Source organism: Bos grunniens, chromosome 22 (assembly GCF_055505025.1).
Source record: "Bos grunniens cultivar Pamir isolate PY7600 chromosome 22, Bosgru_T2T1.0, whole genome shotgun sequence".
NCBI lineage: Eukaryota > Metazoa > Chordata > Mammalia > Artiodactyla > Bovidae > Bos > Bos grunniens.
The window spans coordinates 32538301-32558381 of record NC_141186.1 but is presented as its reverse complement, the minus strand read 5'-3'; the positions used below and the strand labels follow the sequence as shown (position 1 = coordinate 32558381).

General features: G+C 42.7%; 1 protein-coding gene across 7 annotated transcripts in view; it reads right to left on the bottom strand.

Annotated features, from left to right (window-relative positions):
• Positions 1-20081, bottom strand: part of FRMD4B (FERM domain containing 4B) — a 358959-nt gene that overhangs the window by 189311 nt on the left and 149567 nt on the right. For 2 of the 7 annotated variants that reach the window (XM_086366865.1, XM_086366878.1), the window contains exon 1: positions 4642-5165. The exons of 2 other annotated variants lie outside the window; for them this stretch is intronic. In XM_086366865.1, the coding sequence (XP_086222991.1) occupies positions 4642-4803 (162 nt within the window). In that variant the 5' untranslated portion in view covers positions 4804-5165. Of the gene's footprint in view, positions 1-4641; positions 5166-14491; positions 14958-20081 lie in introns of those variants that run through there. 3 more of the 7 variants (XM_086366869.1, XM_086366866.1, XM_086366864.1) reach the window with 3 other exon arrangements.

Sequence of the window (20081 nt, the reverse complement as noted above, 5' to 3'; positions counted from 1 at the left end):
AGAGATTATCTCTTCAGAGACCCTATCGCTAGCTGCCTGCGACCTCCTAGATTTTTGTACGGGCCATCAAAAAATGTGGATCTACTGTGTGGAATACAAGCCCAGATACCTAAGGTCTACCCTACATTGGCTGTGTGGGAGATTCCATAGTCTCTCTTACTGAACATTTTTGCATATAAAGATGGAAATTCAGTTTCCAGAGAATCAGTCTCACTTATAAAAACAATAATTAAAACCCTAAGCAATCCTTTATCAGATACCTTCTTCGGGTCTGGTATTCAGTTCTTTATGTACCTGACAGCTAACGTTTATTTATGTCCTTGTGCCACTCAAGGCATTCAGTGTTACACACATTATCTCATGAATTTTTTACACTATCCAGAATGCCAAGGCTTCAGTTCTCCTCTCTTACTCAGGAGGAAATGGGGCTCAGAGAGAAAAAGCAATCCACTCAAGGTCAGATTTGCTCAAGTTGGAGCCCACAGCCTCTGCCGTGATCTGGCATGCCTGCTGCCCATCACTGCCAGCTGTCTGCCCCAGGGGGCTAACCCAGTCTGTTATGGTCACTGAAGTACCCTAGATTCTGTCCAAAGTGCCTCCTCCTGGAGGCAAATGACTCCATTCAGGGTTTGCAAGAAATTCTACCTTTGAGACGTTGGAGATGAAAGGAAAACATATCCCAAGTAACAAACTGAGGGCTTTGTTAGAACACATCACACTTAATAAAAAGCAGAGAGTGTTGATCCTTTTTCAACGACACTCTCCCATCATTTTCCGCCTCAACTGTTTGTTAAGCCTAATTAATTGTGATACCGCAACCCATCTGGGCAAGATAAAACAAGAGAGATATATCAGCTTTTAATACTCAGCCCTAAATGGAAGAGTGAATGTCCCATGTCTGCTATGTCGACCAAATTCAAATCTTTACTCATCAAGCAAGTCTTTGTTAAAAGGCAGCCTTGGTGCAGCCTCAGTCTGCTTTTTATTTAGTTGCATGACTACAGAAATGCCTTGTAGCTAGTATCTTTATTATTCATGGTTTCTGGCAAATTAAGTCTCTAGCCTCTCCAACATCTAGGAGTGGAGGAAGTATTCAATTCCAAAGAAATTATGCCTTCCCGGCTGTGCTGGCTAGGCAATGATGTGGTTGCCAAGTTCCTTACGAATAGGTAGAGATCTTATTTCACTTATAGTATATGAATAAACAAAACACCCCCCGGGGACTGCCAGGTATTTCGTGTAATGGATCTCTCCTGCCCCACCCTCACTCTCCAGTGACTGAATCCTCAATTTTCTTACAAACAAGACTACTGAGACTAGAAGCAAGTGTTTAACCAACACTTAAAAAAAAAGAAAAAATGGGTTCAATAAAATATGTAACCCTACGGTGTTTTAAGCTCACATGCCAGAAACATGAGTAGCACAGTAGAGCATTCCCCTATGAGTTTTAGAATGTATAATTATGGGAGAGCAATACAGGTATTCTAATGATGGGCCTCCTACCCCCGTAACTTGAATACATTACTGTAGCAAGATACTTACAAATATATTTGTGCATCCGTGTTTGTACTTATCTTGAAAAATAATCATTTTATTTAAAGAGCTCTAGATTTGAGATTCTGGTAATGCAGGTACAGTGGACACTGACTCATCCCTCCACTCCCCCCGACACTGTCTGGTAGCTTTGTCATCTGGCTGGGGCCAACTTCACTCTTGGCTTCAGAAATGATGCGGCCACCCCAGTGGCCTAAGCCAACTGATGAAATTTAGGGTTTCTCAACCTTCTTGTTCATTATCACTCCCTTAAGGAGCCTTTGAAGATATTTATGTTGTTCGCTAGTCACCTCACCCCCCAAATTCCACAAGTAGACTGTATATCTGTTCATGTATTGTATGTATATCTATGCTTTATACACAAAGATTAAGTTGGTGTTTTTTTTTTTTGCCTCCCTCTCATCCCTAGAAAATGATTTTGGCCTGTTGGGGGCCATATCATTCCCTTTGAGAATGCAGGAATTATGTTTCCACTCCCTGTGCCAATCAGTGCACGGCAGTAGGGGTGAGAACAGACCCTAAACTGACTCGTCATAGTGCAAATTGGGAAATTATTTTTTGATAGTTGATGCCTTTGAGAAATCTTCTTTCTTTCTAAATGGGTTGATATGTGGGCCTACGTCCTGGAACTACTTTGGCTATCTGCTATCACGAGGAGGAAACCAAATAACATACAGCCATTGCATGAACAAGATAAGGCTGAAAGAATCATGGAGGACAACCAGAGTGCCCTGATCAAGCCATACCTGAAGTTTATCCTACTCCTAGATTTTTCAGTTGTGTCAAAAGTCCCTACTGTTTGTTCTGCAGGTTACTTTGAGTTTATTTTCGTATTGCAATAAAAATAGCCCAACTGGTAGAGCAGATAACATTTACTGAATATGTCCTAAAAACTCTCAGCACTGTCAATTAAGTCTTGCATCAACCTCTAGAGTTTGTACTATTATATTTCCCATTTTATAAACAATGAAACAAGAGTAGTAAAATTAAATAACTTACTCATGACCATACATAGGTGGAGGCAGCATTTGCTCCTGTGTCTACTTAACTTGGAGTAAAAGGTATTAACCAGTCTATTTTATGGCCACTCAGGTCTATAGAATTTATATTTCTTGTTCAAATTTGAAAGACATTAAAGGAAATTTCTTTGCTAACAACTATGTTGTACAATTTAAAAATCTATAGTTCTCTCAAGTTTTAAAATATTTTAAAATTATTTCCAAAGACATGAACTTTGACTACTTAAGGCTCAATACTTGTAAAACAGCATCGCCGACTCAATAGACATGAATTTGAACAAACTCTGAGAGAGTGAAGGACAGGGAAGCCTAGTGTGCTGCAATCTGTGGGGCTGCAAAGAGTCGGACACGACAGAGCAACTGAACAGCAACAAAGATGGTCATCATTATTTTAGGTGTTTCTCCTTATCATTACGAGAGGGTACTGGCTCCGTCCCGATCCATTGTATAGAAGAGAAAACCTATAGTTCAGTAGGTTCAAGTTGCAGTTCTGCTTAAAAGTAATTACGGATCAACCTTATAAAGAACGTGTGGAGTCTCAGGCTTCTGAAACTGTCATTTTTGAATGGCTCACTACCAGGAGAAGAGGTAAGCTGTGAGTCCCTGGAGTCTTTGGGAGAGGGGCACAAGGGTTGCATGGTTAACCAGAGTACCTGTGCTCTCCTTTTGAAACTTTCTCACATGTTAAAAAGTGAAAACATAACTGGATCAGGGTCACTTCTCCTGCAGACCAAACTGAACAATGATTTCCCCAAAGAGAAAAAGGCTGAGAGGCAGACACACCTCTGACTCCAAAGAGCCAGGTGATCTGTGTCATGTGACCAGATGGGCTGTCTCCACAGCTCCATAATCCTCTCAAACTGCCACACGCTGCCCTGGTTCTCAACCTGGCTTCTGGAGTCTTTCAAAATGCGAGACATCTCAGGCACGTTATCCAAAGCAGAGTCGGGAAAGCACAAACCTTTCCCACAGTTTAACAAGGATGCCGTGGATGTCAGGGACGACAAGGCCACGCCGGTTCCCACAGTTGGATCCCAGGTGCTGGTCTTTGTCATTTTGCCTGACTGATGGAAGAAAATGGCTTATCAACACTAGCAGCTTGATCAGATATGGCACTCAATAGAATGACATATGAATTAGAGCCACACTGAGAACATGGTCAGAGTAGGGAGAATCCAGGATCTGCAACAAAGCTGATTCTTCATCGCAGGAAAGAAAACGTGGTGCTATACTTTAAACTCCAGGTAGAAGCTTCCTAAATGCAATGTCGATTAAAAAAACACCTCAATGATATTAACAGCCAAAGCACAGGACTTCTAAATCCACAAATGACTGTTTTTAAACAATGAAGGGAAGCTACAGCCCCAGAGAGACTGAACAAAGTTGCAGCATTTTTTGCCTGCAGGACGGGACCTAGCAGAGAAATAAAGAGGCTGTGTTGTGTGACAGGGAGTAAATCCAAACGTTAGCATTCCAACGCTCAGCCAGGCCACCACACCCCTCCCCAGCCCGTCATCCTCCTGCAAAAGTGTGCACAATTTGCTGTCCTTCCTTCCAAAAGCCAGCAGACACAGAATCAGCTTTTCCTGGCGCTGCCTTGCAAGCTGAGGCTGCCTGATGGAAAGGCAAAATCAAAGGGAAGAGTGTGAATCCATAAACTAGTGTGAAATCCTTGTTCCCTGAAATGCCTACCTTCACCCGCAATGAAATGAAAAGGAAGGAATCATGTGAATGTCAAAGTTGCTCCCTGAAGAGGCTCTGCTGCAAAGCTACAGCTTTCTGAGCTAAGTGCCCTGCCGGAACACCATCACTCTGTAACAGATGTCTGCAAAAGCAAAGGTAATTCACTGAGGGTGCCCCTTACACATTGGGGGAAATTCACAAGCTTTGTCAGGCAGCAGTTACCTACAGTGGCTCAGCTTTTGACCCAAGAGTCGAGCAGTCGGCTAGGAGTTGAAAAAGAAAGCGGTGGAGGGAGAGGGACAATAAAATCATACAGGTGGAACCGGTTTCCCAGGAGCGCCAGGCATCCCGCTAGGGCCCTCGGGCGCCGCGCGCCACGGCTTACCTGGTACACTTCCCGCAGCCCGCACCACGTCCGCAGCACCTGGTGGCAAGCCCGCAGCCTCTCTGTGTACCATCTCCGCAGCGTGGACACGGTCAAGTTCCACACGAAGCGGCTGCCGCTGAACAGCAGGTCCTCCACTCCGCACATGAACACTGAAGCCATGCCTTCTCCTTCCCGCTGAACCCGGGGGTGCCCTGGGGGATCCCGCAGCTGCAGCCCAACGAGCCCGATTGCAGCGGCCCGGCCTCCTGGGCTCCGGACGCCGGCTTCTGCGGGCCGCCGGAGGTCAAGCCTTCCCCCAAACTGGTCTTTCACGGTGCGTCCCGGCCAGGCTCGGGCGGCATGCCCCGGGATTGGGCGCCCGCCAGCCAACGGCTGCGGCGGGCACACAGAAGCCCAGTGTCCACCCCGCCCGCTTGCTGGCAGCGCCGAGAGAGCTGCGCTAAGCTCCGCCAGGCGAGCCCTCGGTGCTCCCGGGGCGCGGGAAGCCCGGACCAGCGAGGACTCCCCCTGGCGCTCCCCGAGTGCGCTGGGCAGCGGGGGGAGTGGAGCGACTCTTTGCAGGCAAACAGGAGAGCTGCATCTCAGCGCACTGGGCTCGCACGTCCTGCACACACCACACACACGCGCGTACACACACCAGTCCCAATCTCCGAATCCGCTTTGGGGAGCACCTTACTTTACACTACAGGGTTTTTGCTTGGCATCTGCCTGCACTGATAAATATCTCCCGGCAGCCAGAGATGCAGGAGGGGAAAAAAAAATTCTCCGAAGCATCCCTTTGGACCCCACTCCCGAGGGAACAGCCCTGAACGTTTCCTTGGTTGTGCTGAAGCCACAAGGTGAAGATACCAGTCTCAGAGCAACAGTGTGCTCCTGATTGCAGAACCTGCCTTTGCTCCTAACTCGAGGGGTCTCAGAGGAAATAACCTGCCAATTGCCAGCCAGAGAGCAGACTCCCTCTACCCTGGTATTGTGCTAATTCCAAGGCAGCAGTCAGCTCATGAGAAACACAAAGACCGTTCTTAGTCTCTAGCTAATAGTTCTTTGCTGGGAAATAGAAGCACACAAGAGAACCTTGGTTTGGTTCTGGAAGATTCAGCTTCTGCACAGGTGTAGCAGCCAATGCTAGCACAAACCTGCACAGGCAGATAGTTTATTTCCACTCATAAGCAAAGAAAGCTGTTCCACCACTCATGAACTCACCAGATAATGAATGTTTTTGTTTTTTTTTAAGTTCTCCCCCAGGAAATTGATAGTCCCAAAGGCATTTGGAAAAAGGAGCCCAAGGAGTCCCACATACCACTAGTCTCTATTTTCCTCTGAAATATGTGCAGATTTCAGTCCCAAACAATAGTATAACATTGCTCACAGCAACAGGACCACAGCAAATTTCAGGGTGGTGGTTTTTCCTGAATCCATCCTTAGGACAATCGTCTGTATTTTACCGGCATTTAACACCTGGGGTGTTATCTTTGCTATTAAGTGGCAGAAAGGTAAAGGTGCCAAAGCCTTTCTCGTGAACTAGTTCAGAAGGCTTCAGAACAGACTATCGACAAGTCAAATCAGCTTTATTTCAGGTTTCAAATGTGCCTTGGGAATCTTAATTCAGGCAAAACTCAACCAGTCGAACACAAAAAAGTTGTCCTCAAAGTGCCTGGTTTTCAACGTGATCATAATTGGGGAACTTTTAAAGGATGTTTCTTTTCTTACCTTTTACTATGTGTTATTGCTAATAAAATTGCCTAAGAGTTTTTGTTGAAATAGTTAAGAGGACATTTGCCCTGATGCAAGATTTGCACACCTTTCTTCACAGTTAAGTCTGCTCTATGTGTTCCCTAGCATTAGCATTTTGATGATATTTTCCAAGATAATGGTCACAGTGTTTACACAGAAAATACTAGGTCCCGCTGAGTCAAAAGACAATGAACCAAGTATAGTTTGAAAATGAAATGTCATCCTTCTAATGGAAAACTACTGAACTTCAAAATGAGCCTATGAGTATAAGTAGATGATGGTGGTACGTTTTTATTTTTTTAAACAATGCAGTGTGACTGTGTTCTCGGAAATGGGCAGCCAAGGGAATACCAGAATAAAACCTACAACAGGTCAATTATCTCTGTCTCATGACACCATGCTCTCAGAAGAGATGCTCTAGATACACCGTGGCAATTATCTACCTGTGCATTGGCCTGTCAGTAGTCAATTCCAACCTCAGTGATTTGCATTCAAGGTTTTCAAAGTCAGTTCCTAAACTATTTTCTAGACAATGGGGTGTGGTAGTACAGGGGTTCTCATAGTGTAGTCCCTGAACTGGTAGCATCAACATCACCTGGGAACTAGATGCAAGTTCTTGGGCCCCCTCCAGAATCAGAGTGTGGTCAGGGAATCTGAGGTCTCACTTGGCTTCTGGGGGATTCTGACTCTCACTGAAGATGGACTAGCACTATTGCAGGGCATGGCAGTTAGGAGCTAAGTCTCCAAAGAGACTTAAATCCTTGCTCCTGAAGACCTGTGGCATCCTGCACAACTTCCTTAAAGTCACAAAGCCTCAGTGTCCTCATCTATAAAACAGGGATAATATTGCAATCTACTACATACCATTTTGGAAAAGAGTAAGTAAAACACACTGGGTTTCCCTGGTGGCTCTGTGGTAAAGAACATCCGTGCCAAAGCAAGAGACGTAGGTTCGATCCCTGGGTCAGGAAGATCCCCTGGAGAAGAGAATGGCAACCTACTCCAATATTCTTGCTGGGAAATCCCATAGTCAGAGGAGCCTAGTGGGCTACAGTCCATGAGGTCACCAAGTAACAGATGTGACTTAGCGACTGAGCATGAACACAGATGAAATGTGCTATGACTGGCAAAAAATAAGCGCCCAAAGAAAAAAGAAATGGTCACCACCACCAAAATTAGGAATTGTTTCATTTTTTGGTACTTAGATAAAATGAAAAAAAAGTGAAAGTTGTTCAGTCATGTCCGACTCTTTGTGACCCCATGGACTATATATAGTCCGTGGAATTCTCTAGGCCAGAATACTGGAGTAGGTAGCCTTTCCCTTCTCCAGGGATCAAATCCAGGTTTCCCCATCACAGGCAGATTCTTTACCAGCTGAGCCACAAGGGAAGCCCAAGAATATTGGAGTGGGTAGCCTATCCCTTCCAGCAGATCTTCCCACCCCAGGAATTGAACCGGGGTCTCCTGCATTGCAGGCGGATTCTTTACCAACTGAGCTATCAGGGAAGCCCCTTAGAAAAAATAGTACTTGTAAAACATGTTTAAAAAAATTTCTCTACTGATTATCTACATCTGGTTTCCAGTATCTTTCTGTGTGTTGGAGATTAAAGTTGGCGGTCACTTGGTTTTGGAGAGTGCTGGTCTTTAACCTCCAAGTTCCCTCAAAAGCTCTTTGAAGCTGGATCTTCCCCATCACACAGCCAACCTTTCCTGGGGAACTGGAGAAGCAGTAGATACTCCAAGCTGGACGCAAGAGAAGAAAAGGCATTTTGTACCCACCAATATAAACACTGATGCTGCTTCTTATCCAAACAGCTTTCTTCTGCAGAAGGAGAAGTTCAAAGCTCTAGGTAAAGACCACTTTGAGAGGGAATGAACAGTAAGTTCTTCACACCAGGGGCTGACAGTGGGTGGCAACTGAATCCAGGTGTGGAGCAGGGGAGAAAAGAATGATCCATGTGTGGCATCCTTCTGAAAATGGACAAATCATGCCGGACAAACCAGCTCCCAGACACACACCCTTGAAGCTGGTCTAAAATTTCCTGGGGAAAGGGAGCTAAATCAAGCTGACTTCAAAATTATCTTGCCTTTTTTTTTTTTTAATTTAAGAAGAGGACCTTTTTCCCCCCCTCTCTAGCAAAAGAGTTCCTTGCAACACACTGTAATTTCCTGCAGCTCTCTCCGGAGGCTTAAAAAGATGCTTCAGGTGACAGCATGGCTCATACTCCTGGGAGCTCTGCTGCAGACGTAAAAGAGAAATTGTCATTATCCCTGAGGCTCCTGTAGGTTCTCCTTTGAGCAATCAGCAGGAAGAAGAGCACAGTGCCAGGAGGCCAGCACAAAATGCCAAGCCCTGTCTCTGGAAAGAGATAAGCAGTTCTATCACAGTGGCTTCCAGAGGTCCCCTCTGCCCATCAAAGAGACAGAGTCCATTGCACGCTGGTGGATATTTTTAAACTTTCGTCTCTCCACAGCTGAAAAGCCAGTGTGGCTGAATTCTGACAGACCATGTCTGACACAGGGCTTGAGGGGGATGAAAACACGGTCTGGTTCACTGGCTCTCAATTAGGGGCAATTTTGCAAACCCGCCTACAATGTCTGAAGGCATTTTGGGGGATGCTACCAGCCTCTAGTGGGTAGAGGTCAGAGATGTTGCTCAACATCCTACAATGCCCAGGGCAGCCCCCAAAACAGACAGCTCTCCTGCCCAAAACATCAATGGTGTGGACACCAAGGAACCTTGGTCGAGTTCAACCCACACCCTGCTCTTCCTCCTCTCACAGGACTTGTTGGGGGAAACATTCTTCCCTCTTGCTGTTTTCTCCCAAAAAGCAGATTGGAGATGTAACAATCCCTCTATAAAGGTTTTCATACGCTCACAAAGAGCTGTGATGTACTCAAAGCCCATTGAGAAGAAACCGGAATGCCATTTCCTATCATTTTCACATAGCCCTTTAAAAAATATTTATCATAAAAATGAGGCATAGTCATTTTAATCATAAGCTATTTATCTTTTGGCATTTTAATTTTTGGCTTTATCATTCCACTTAAATCACAGGCTCCTTAGTAGCACTGAGGACTTTCTTTGGCACAGGACAAAAACAATCCCCCCTACATTGACCCCAAAGTGGAATGCTGATTCCTCCAGTGGGCCTTGAGTTGCTACAAAGTCTCTCAACACACATAGAATGAGAAAACTGCCCTTTGTCGTTCCCCTTTTCTCTATTGGACTGTAAACCTTTTGAGGAGTCTCCACAGGTGAGTGGAGGTGGGTGGCTGAGGAGCCCTCCTTGTGCAGGAGTGTATCCACGCACTGGAAAACGTTTGGTGACCTTAGGCTCTGCTCACTGCACACCAGTAGTGTCCCCAGTCATGATGCCATCAACAACAAAAAGCACCTCCACACACTTCCAATGACTCCAGGTGGGGTGGTAGCCACGCCCATTCAGAAACCACTGCTGGAAGCTGGGCAAGGGCCTTATTCATACTTGTTTCCCTGGTGGCTGGCACATAATGGGCAATCAATCAATGGTTATTGAACTAACAGATGAAAGACTGTTTGTCTCAAGAGTGAATATAGAAAGAAGTTCATCCATTCCCAAAATACACACTCTTGTTCATTAAAAAAAATTACGTATTGAGTTTGCACTACATGTCAGTCGGGGAACTGAGTGCTTAGAACGCACGAGGACAAAACAGAGACGATTTCTGTCTAACAGGGTCTTAGAGAAGGGTGAGAAAGGCAGACATCTGAAGAAGTTATACACAGGAAGCAGGCAGCGCCAAACAGTTACAATAGAGACACATGATGAAGGATGTCGGGGACAGAGGGAGGGCCAGGGAATGCCTCCCTGAGGACATGTTGCTGCAGCTGAGAACTGGAGGCTGAGGAGGGGAGAGCTTGGTGACGAGGGAGGGGACACAAATATCTGGCCAAGGTGGAATGAGCTGTTAAGAACAAGGGCTCTATGGCAAGAGGGATCCTGGATTTGAGGGATGGGAGGGGAAAGGGTTAGAGAGGTTGCTTGAGAAGTAGAAGAGCAGCAAAGTCCAGCTGAGATGTGGCTGCAGAGTTCCAGAGGTGAGAGAAGAAAGGGCTTAACCAGGATCACAGGAATGTCAACATAATGACGTCTACAGGTCCCCCAGATTGGGCCTTACCTATAGGGTGAGAGTTTGACGGGCCAAGGTGCCCTTTCCAATGCAAGCACCTCTTGTGGCCTGTGGGAGGGCTGTCCAACTGTGCAGAGGCAGGCTCCCTGGTCAGGGGGTCAGGATGCCCTGCCTCCTACATCTCGCCCCAGGGAGGAGGCAGGAGGACTGGTAGGATACCAGTTCTGCTCCATTTCCCCTTGAGCCCCCTGACTCCTCTCTCGCTTTCTCTCCTCCTTCCCTTGGGCTGAGAGAGCAAGGAGCATCCTTCAGTCTTGGCCTGAAGCAGGAGGAGGTGGATGGAACATGCAGAGACCTGGAGGGGTGGGTACCAGCCATTATCACCATTGCTGAAGACTGACCAGTAGGCTGGTTAAGTTCTGCAGCTGGCTTTAGGACTCTGAACCACTTTCTGGAACCGTAAAGGGCTAGAACCACTGCAAACTAAACAATATCCAGGAGCAAGGTATTTATCCAGATCTATATTCCTTTCTTTGGCAAACTCATTCCACTCATAGAAGGAAAAAAAAAAGAAAAACTTTCTTAGCTTTCCTCAATAACCTCACCTGTTATTTTATTAAATCAAATTCTCCTGCTCAAAGGGAAGAGGAGGTATGCTATCTTCACTGGATGAAAAGTACAAAAAAAGAAGCAACACATTAGACCCTGCATTGTGTCCATTTTTCTCTAGTTAATCCACTAAACAGACACTGAAGTTTTGCCAAGTCAAGTTTTAGAAGTCACTGCTGCAGATGGGAAAGCACTAGAAGGGATGAAGATTTCAAGAAAGTCCACGTAGATCAGAGGGAAAGGGCCAACCTTCTTTTCTGTTTTTTATAACTTTTTCTATTTATATATGTTTTAAGCACTTTCAAATGCTTTTTCTCTTTTTTGGCATTTTATTTTTAAAAGAATTTTAATTTCTAAAAATTTTTATTGGGTTATAGTCGATTTACAGTGTTCTGTTAGTCTCTGCTGTACAGCAAAATGAATCAATTATATGTGTACACAAAGCCACTCTTCTTAAGAATCGTTTCCCATATAGGTCATTACAGAGTACTGAGTAGAACTGCCTGTGCTATACAGTAGGTCCTTATCAGTTATCTATTTTATATATAGCAGCACATATATGGGCTGACCTTCTTCTTGAAAGAAGAAAAAATATCAATCTTGTGACTTACCTCCCACCCCCATAATTTGTCACCTTCTATTTATACTTAATTTACATGCACACCAATGACAAAAATAAAATAGAAATACATTGGTCTATATAGCACCCTTTTCTAAATAAATAAAGGCAGCTCTGTACATAGCATCAGTTAATTCGCATAATATTCTCCCAAGGTCAAATGGAGAAAGATATTGCTGTCCCCAATTTATGGATAAAGAAACCAAGGCACAGAAGAGCTGGGTGATTTGCTGAAGATCTGTGGAGAAAGCATTTAATAGCATCTTCAATGGCACAGCTGATTTTTCAGTCCTACTTTAATTGAGAAATAAAAGGATTTTTTAAATTTACAAGGTATCATTTGTTTTGGCCTAATACTAAAATGTATAGGGTACGGAGGGCTCCAGGACTTATTTATTACCCAGGAACTTAATATAACAAAATGTCCACCTTTTGGGTTTACTCAATTTAAATAAGAATAAAACAATGATGAGAAGAAAACCAAAATCTGTAATGAAAAGTAACTGAATTTTTTATTCACGATAAGAGAATGGTTACCAAAAACACAGTGACCTTCACTCCTATAAAATAAATGGTATAAGAAAAACAGAAGAATAAATGAAAAATCTTGACTTTCCAAAGATTAACTGTACTACCTATGTACAGACATTGTAGTAAAATGAAAAACAGAAATCAGCCAAGATGAATGGCCTTAAAAGTAGTAAAAACTCTCAAAGCCAGGTATATCTGGCTAGCAAACACATACGGGCAACAGGTTATAAAAACAGATCATTTTCCCATTATTACTAAAAACTACAGAATGGTTTGGCAGGATTATTGCAAAGAATTTCAACTATTTGGCCCTTAAGCAGTAAGAGCTAAATAAAAGCAAAGTCAAGCATTAAAAAAAAAAAAAGACATAAAAGTATTTCTTGTGCGTTGCTATCCTAAAATTAACTTGACGTCGGTAATAGCGACATACTGCTTTCAACTATAAAATGAATTGTGTACAAGAAGATAAAGAGGCCAAAAGCAGCATGCTACATGGCTCAAGGATTATGAATATTTTATAAAGTTGAGACAGCAGCTGTGTATTCTTTAGACCAAGATTTCAGAGAGCTCCAGACAGTAAGTATTTGAGAGGAATGAAGAGACGAACTACATGATCTGGTCTTGAGTCAACAACAGAGGAAGAAAACGGGTTTTATTTCTCAAGTACCTAGCACAGAAGGGATTTAAGGTAGACCTCCTTACCCTAAAAGACCCGTTACTATGTTTCAGTCTCGTGGACTTATGGATAATTTTGGCTTATTCTTTATATGCTTATGTATTTTGGCAAATAATGTTGGTCATCTATCTATTAGCCATTTACTCCCTTTTGAGAGTCTCTAATTTTGTGAGATGGAAGGATTTTCTTGGATGAAGCGACTGGTCTAAAAGAAGGCATGACACCCAGTTTAGGCAATATGATATAGAGCAAATCTTTCTAAAGGACTCTAGAAAAGATTTCCCTCTTTGAAGAACTGGAACAACACAAGAATTTTTTTCAGCACATTTCCTGATTCCTGCTTGGGATACTGTTGTATGAAGACACAGTGCTTTGAGCTGTAACAGTCATCTTGTTACCAAGAGGATGTATTAACAGCAAAGACAGTAGAAAAGTGGGTGGAAAAGGTCCAGGTCCTTGATGACACAGCTTACATATCAGACAAACTCAGGAGCAGCCTATTTTCAGATGACTTGTAACGAGATGTAAACAGTGAATGACTGGATATAGCTCAAGCTGCTTTTAGCTGGGTGTTTTGTTACTTTCAATAGATCACATTTCAAAACTCACTACAAAGCTACAGTAATCCCGACAGTGTGGTACTAGCATAAGGGTAGACATACAGATCAATGAAACAGAATCAAGAATCCAGAAATAAACCCTCACATTTATAGTCAACTGATTTTTCACAAAAGTGCCAGTGTAATCCTATGGGAAACACAGTCTTTTTAAAAGTGATGCTGGGACACCTAGAATGAACCTGAACTCCTACCTCACATCATTAATAAAAATTAACTCAACATTGACCACAGAACTAAAAGTCAGAGCTAAATCTATAAAATTCTTAGAAGAAAACAGAATAATATTTATATATTTATGATACTGAGTTTGGCAGTAGTTTCTTAGATATGCCATAAAAAGCATAAGTAACAAAAATAGATAAACTGGTTTCATCAAAATGAAAAACTTTTGTGCTTCAAAAAATGTTATGAAAAAAATGAAAAGACAAGCCATCAACTGGGAAAAAATATTTATAAATCTTATATCTAATTAGGAACTTACATACCAAATACATAATGAAATATACTCAATCATAAAAAGACAAGTAGCCCAGTGAAAAAGTGGGCAAATGATTTAAAGATACATTTCTTTAAAGCAGATATATGAATGTCTAGTAAGCACATGAAGAAGCACTCAACACCATTAATCATTTGGGAATCAAAAATCAAAACCACAATGATATACCACTTCATACCTATTACAAGCGTGATGATCAAAAAATGCACAGTAACAAGTGTTGGTGAGGCTATGGAGAAATTAGGACACATATGTTATTAGCAGTCATTTAAAATCATGTAGCTGCTGTGGAAAAGACTGTCTATTTCTCAAAAAGTTAACCATAGAATTTGAATTGTGACCCAAAAATTCCATTCATAGGTATACACTTCAAATAAGTGAAAACAAGTGTTTTTAAAAAATCTTGAATGAATACTATTCACAATAACCTGAAGGTATAAACAACCCACCTGTCCATCAGCTGATGAGCAGATTTTTAAAAGGTAGTACGTCCATATCAGGAGCCTGGTGAGCTGCTGTCTCTGGGGTCACACAGGGTCGGACACGACGGAAGCGACTTAGCAGCAGCAGCAACAGCAGTATGTCCATATAATGTGATATTTAGCAATAAAAAGAAATGAGGTAAATACCCAAGAAAACTGAAAATATTTCCTCACAGAATAACCTGGACATGAATGTTCATTGCAACATTCTTCATAAGAGCTAAAAGTGAAATCAACTCAAATGTTACTTGATGAGTGGCTATATAACACATGGTGTAATTTTCTGTGTGGTCCAGTGGCTAAGACTCTGCACTCGCAATGCAGGGGGCCCAGGTTTGATCCCTGGTCAGGGAACTAGATCCCCCATGTCACAAGTAAGGATCTTGCATGCCTTAATGAAAATCAAAGATTCTGCATGCTGCAACTAAGTCCCGACATACAAATTAAAAAAAAAATTTTTTTTTTAAACCAAAGAATGGAGTAGACACATGCTATATTACGGATGAATCTTGAAAACATTCTGAGAAATAGAACAAGCTAGACAAAGAGGCCATAAATACACAGAGAGAAGGTACATTGGTGGTTGTCAAGTGACTAGAGGGATGAAATGGGGAGTGACTGACAATGGGTACGGAGTTTCTTTGCGGGGGGCGGGAGCAGTAATGAAAATTATCTATAATTAAATAGTGGTGATAATTGCACAACCTTGTGATTATATTAAGAAAAACACTAAATTGTACACTTTAAAAGGGTGAATTTTGTGGTACATGAATAAATCAAGCAATCAGTAAAAAGTAAGTAACCCCCCAAAAAAGGATTTATGCTACACATGGATGAATCTCAAAATCACTATGCTAAGTGCAAGAAGCCAGTCATAAAAAAACCACATATTTTACAATTCCATTTATCTAAAATGTCCAGATTATGTAAATCTAAACCACAATGAGGTACCATTTCACACCAGTCAGAATGGCTGCGATCCAAAAGTCTACGAACAATAAATGCTGGAGAGGGTGTGGAGAAAAGGGAACCCTCTTACACTGTTGGTGGGAATGCAAACTAGTACAGCCACTATGGAGAACAGTGTGGAGATTCCTTAAAAAACTGGAAATAGAACTGCCTTATGATCCAGCAATCCCACTGCTGGGCATACACACCGAGGAAACCAGAAGGGAAAGAGACACGTGTACCCCAATGTTAATCGCAGCACTGTTTATAATAGCCAGGACATGGAAGCAACCTAGATGTCCATCAGCAGATAAATGGATAAGAAAGCTGTGGTACATATACATAATGGAGTATTATTCAGCCATTAAAAAGAATACATTTGAATCAGCTCTAATGAGGTGGATGAAACTGGAGCCTATTATACAGAGTGAAGTAAGCCAGAAAGAAAAACACCAATACAGTATACTAACGCATATATATGGAATTTAGAAAGATGGTAATGATAACCCTGTAAGTGAGATAGCAAAAGAGACACTGATGTATAGAACAGTCTTTTGGACTCTGTGGGAGAGGGAGAGGGAGGGATGATTTGGGAGAATGGCATTGAAACATGTATAATATCACATATGAAACGAATCGCCAGTCCAGGTTCGATGCAGGATACAGGAAGCTTGGGGCTGGTACACTGGGATGACCCAGAGGGATGGTATGGGGAGGGAGGAAGGAGGGGGGTTCAGGATGGGGAACACATGTACGTCCGTGGAGGATTCATGTTGATGTATGGCAAAACCAATACAATATTGTAAAGTAATTAACCTCCAATTAAAATAAATAAATTTATATAAAAAAATCTATATAGATAGGAAGCAGATTAGCAGTTGCCTAGGACTGAGGGCGGAGAAGGTGATGGCACCCCACTCCAGTACTCTTGCCTGGAAAATCCCATGGATGGAGGAGCCTGGTAGGCTGCAGTCCATGGGGTTGCGAAGAGTCAGACAAGACTGAGCGACTTCACTTTGACTTTTCACTTTCATGCATTGGAGAAGGAAATGGCAACCCACTCCAGTGTTCTTGCCTGGAGAATCCCAGGGATGGGGGAGCCTGGTGGGCTGCCATCTATGGGGTCGCATAGAGTCGGACATGACTTAAGTGACTTAGCAGCAGCAGCAGCAGCAGCAGCAGGACTGAGGGTGGAGAAGGCAATGGCACCCCACTCCAGTACTCCTGCCTGGAAAATCCCATGGATGGAGGAGCCTGGTAGGCTGCAGTCCATAGGGTCAGGAAGAGTCGACACGACTGAGTGACTTCACTTTCACTTTTCACTTTCATGCATTGGAGAAGGAAATGGCAACCCACTCCAGTGTTCTTGCCTGGAGAATCCCAGGGATGGGGGAGCCTGGTGGGCCTGCCGTCTATGGGGTTGCACAGAGTCGGACATGACTGAAGCGACTTAGCAGCAGCAGCAGCAGCAGCAGCAGGACTGAGGGAGTTTGGAGGAAGGGGTGAGGGAAATAAGTGACTTCTAATGAGTACAGAGTTTCTTTTTAAGACAATGAAAATACTTGTTAGAATATAGTGATGGAGGCACAACTTCATAAATATAATAAAAGCAATTGAAGTATATACTTTAAACAGGTGAGTTTTATGGTATGTGAACTACATCTTAGTAAAGTTATTACAAAAAAAAAAAAATAGGGTTAAAAAACACAGAACACTTTCCCTGCTGTGCCTGGGATCTTATTAACAGTCTCCTGACCAGAGATCTAATCCAGGCCCTTTGCAATGAAAGCGCTGAGTCCTAACCACTGGACTGCCAGAGAATTCCCCTAAAACACATCTAAATCCTTTTCCTGTATTTGCTAAATATTCTACAATGAGCATGCAATATGTATATCTTCAGAAAAAGGAGTTAACATTTCTCTCGATTGGACAAAATACCTACAAGCACAAAACAAAGTGAAAAGAAAAGCTGGAAAAAAGTAGTGTATGTGAATTTCATTGTGAAACGGAGTATATGTGGATAGAAAAAAACTAAAGGAAAATGTATCAATCATCGACAACAGCGATTTCTGAGCTGGGAGCACTGAAAGATTTTAATTTATTCTGGGAGATGCTTTCTTTCCCTGGTTTTCTATATCAGCAAATATTGCTTTTCAGTTTCTAATTTTTGAAATGCACATGTAATCATACAAGAGGCTATTCAGTGAATGAAATGTCAGTCTCTCTCTCATCCTTGTTCCCCAGCTCCTCATTTCTAGGGCTTCCATGTAAGGTTTCTCAAGTTGTTCACTGCATGACGGCGTCTGGCTTAGGGTAGTGAGTGCAGGTTATAACCTAGCCTGCCTGGGCTCTGTTGGATAAGCTCAGGACTCTGAGGAAAGAGTCCTTTTTGTCTTAACCACATGAAAATATGTAGGTGGCAGCTTTGCCCTTCTCCTTCCCCCAAAGGGGAAACCTCTAGACAGTCTACATTATCTAAGAAAAGACCGTATGTAGGTAGGTAGAAGTTATTCAGGAAGAATAAAGAAATAGCTGCTGCTGCTGCTAAGTCGCTTCAGTCATGTCCAACTCTGTGCGACCCCGTAGATGGCCGCCCACCAGGATCCCCTGTCCCTGGGATTCTCCAGGCAAGAACACTGGAGTGGGTTAAAGAAATAGCAGGTAAAGGCAATACAATAAAATTGGAATCTAAATATTAATACTGCAAGAGAAGCCTTTCAAGATAGTATGGTAAAACTGGATTTAAGGGGAGAAAAACATATTTTGAACAAACAAATCCTAAGAAAAGAATTCTAACTGCAAAACAATTGTTGGGCTGTTTTCCATATCAACAGTCCACAGTTCATACACATAGCTTAAGCAACAGATGAGATTGGTTGTATCCGTTGCCAAGTGCGTTGATATTTGGTACTTCACTCATCACAGTCCCTTTGGCTTAGAAGAGCAAGCTGGTGTGTGTGTTTCCAGCATCCACTTTGGAAAGCCTTAGATTTTAATCTGCTGAGAAACCTGAGAGTGAGTGTCCCCATGTGAAACCTGGCACTTCTATTTCATTCACTTTTGTGTCCTTCAAAACAGGGTGCATTGATCAAACAGAAAAGTGAAAGAAACTGAAGAGGCTCAGTCATGTCCAACTTTTAGAGACCCCGTGGACTGCAGCCTACCAGGTTCCTCCATCCATGGGATTTTCCAGGCAAGAGTACTGGAGTGGGTTGCCATTTCCTTCTCCAGAAATCCTAGGGCATTTTATTAATTGGTGCTTTAACATCTCTATATTCATTCAACTTGGTCTAAAGTTTCTGCTTGAGATAAAGTGATGGTTACATCAGTAAATAATTCAAATGGCAAGATCTAATTATGACTTTCTCAATAACCTTTTAACCACTGTTTATGTTTCTGTTTCAGGTTTTGTCTTGTTACAGAAAGCCATACTGGGCTTCCCTAGTGGCTCAGCAGTAAAGAATCTGCTTGCAGTGCAGGAGACGCAGAAGATGTGGGTTCGATCCCATTCAGGAAGATCCCATAGGGTAGGAAATGGCAACCACTCCAGTATTCTTGCCTAGGAAATCACATGGACAGAGGAGCCTGGCAGGCTGCAGTCCATGTGGTCACAAGAGTCAGACATGACTTAGCGACTAAGCCACCACTACCACCAACCATAAGCTTGTGCTGGTCTTCTTTTGGGTTCCAACTCTTTTGCCTCAGGCTCTTCGTATTTGCTGTTCCTTCATTCCTGAACATTCTTTTCCACCTTAGGATTTCATCCAATAAACCCTGGATTATCTTTCAAGCCTTAGCTCAAATATTGGTCCCCTGAAGCTGGTGTGGCTCCATCACACCAGCTTGATCCTTCTCTCTCATAATACCCAGCACATTTAAAATTACCTACTTAATGCCTGATTTCACCACCAGACCATATGCTCTGTGAAATGTAAAAGCAATCCATGGTCCCACAGAAGGAGAGCCTTTTCTCATTAAAAAAAAAAACAACAAAACTGGATGTAATTTAAGAGAGAACTTACAATGGTTTGAGAGCCAAGAATAATAAGGCTTGGAACCTATTCCCTAGGTCTGGAAGCATTTTCCAAGGAAGAAAAGGGGAGAAACACAGAGCTGGTATATTGGATTAGGGCAAATCATTGGATGAAAACCAACAACGGGGTAAAACAGTTGAGACCAAGGAAAGTGTTCAGATGGCTTAAGTGTGAGATACTTTTGCTCAGAAAGAAAGTGATGTGTAAGACCTCTGGCACTGAACTATCTTAATTTGAATGTGACCTGATTCAAATGGGTCTTGACAGCAGCTGCAGGGATTATCTGAGACATATTTGTCCTCCTAAGTGGCTTACTTCTCTAAACCCCCTTTCAAGAGCGCTTTGGGACCTTCAGAAACTCATTCTCTTTCTACAACTTCAAGTTATGCTATGAGCAAGATAAGAAGACTTGAAGTCATTAGCCTGGTGGATTTGTGCTCTGTTTCTATTTCTAAAACAGAATACTTATGTCTGTTAACTGATTAACTATAAGAGTGGAGAGAATGTCAACAGTTACTGGCATTCTTTACCTGTTTGGAAGGCCATTTTCCATATACACTATTATACAATTTTTG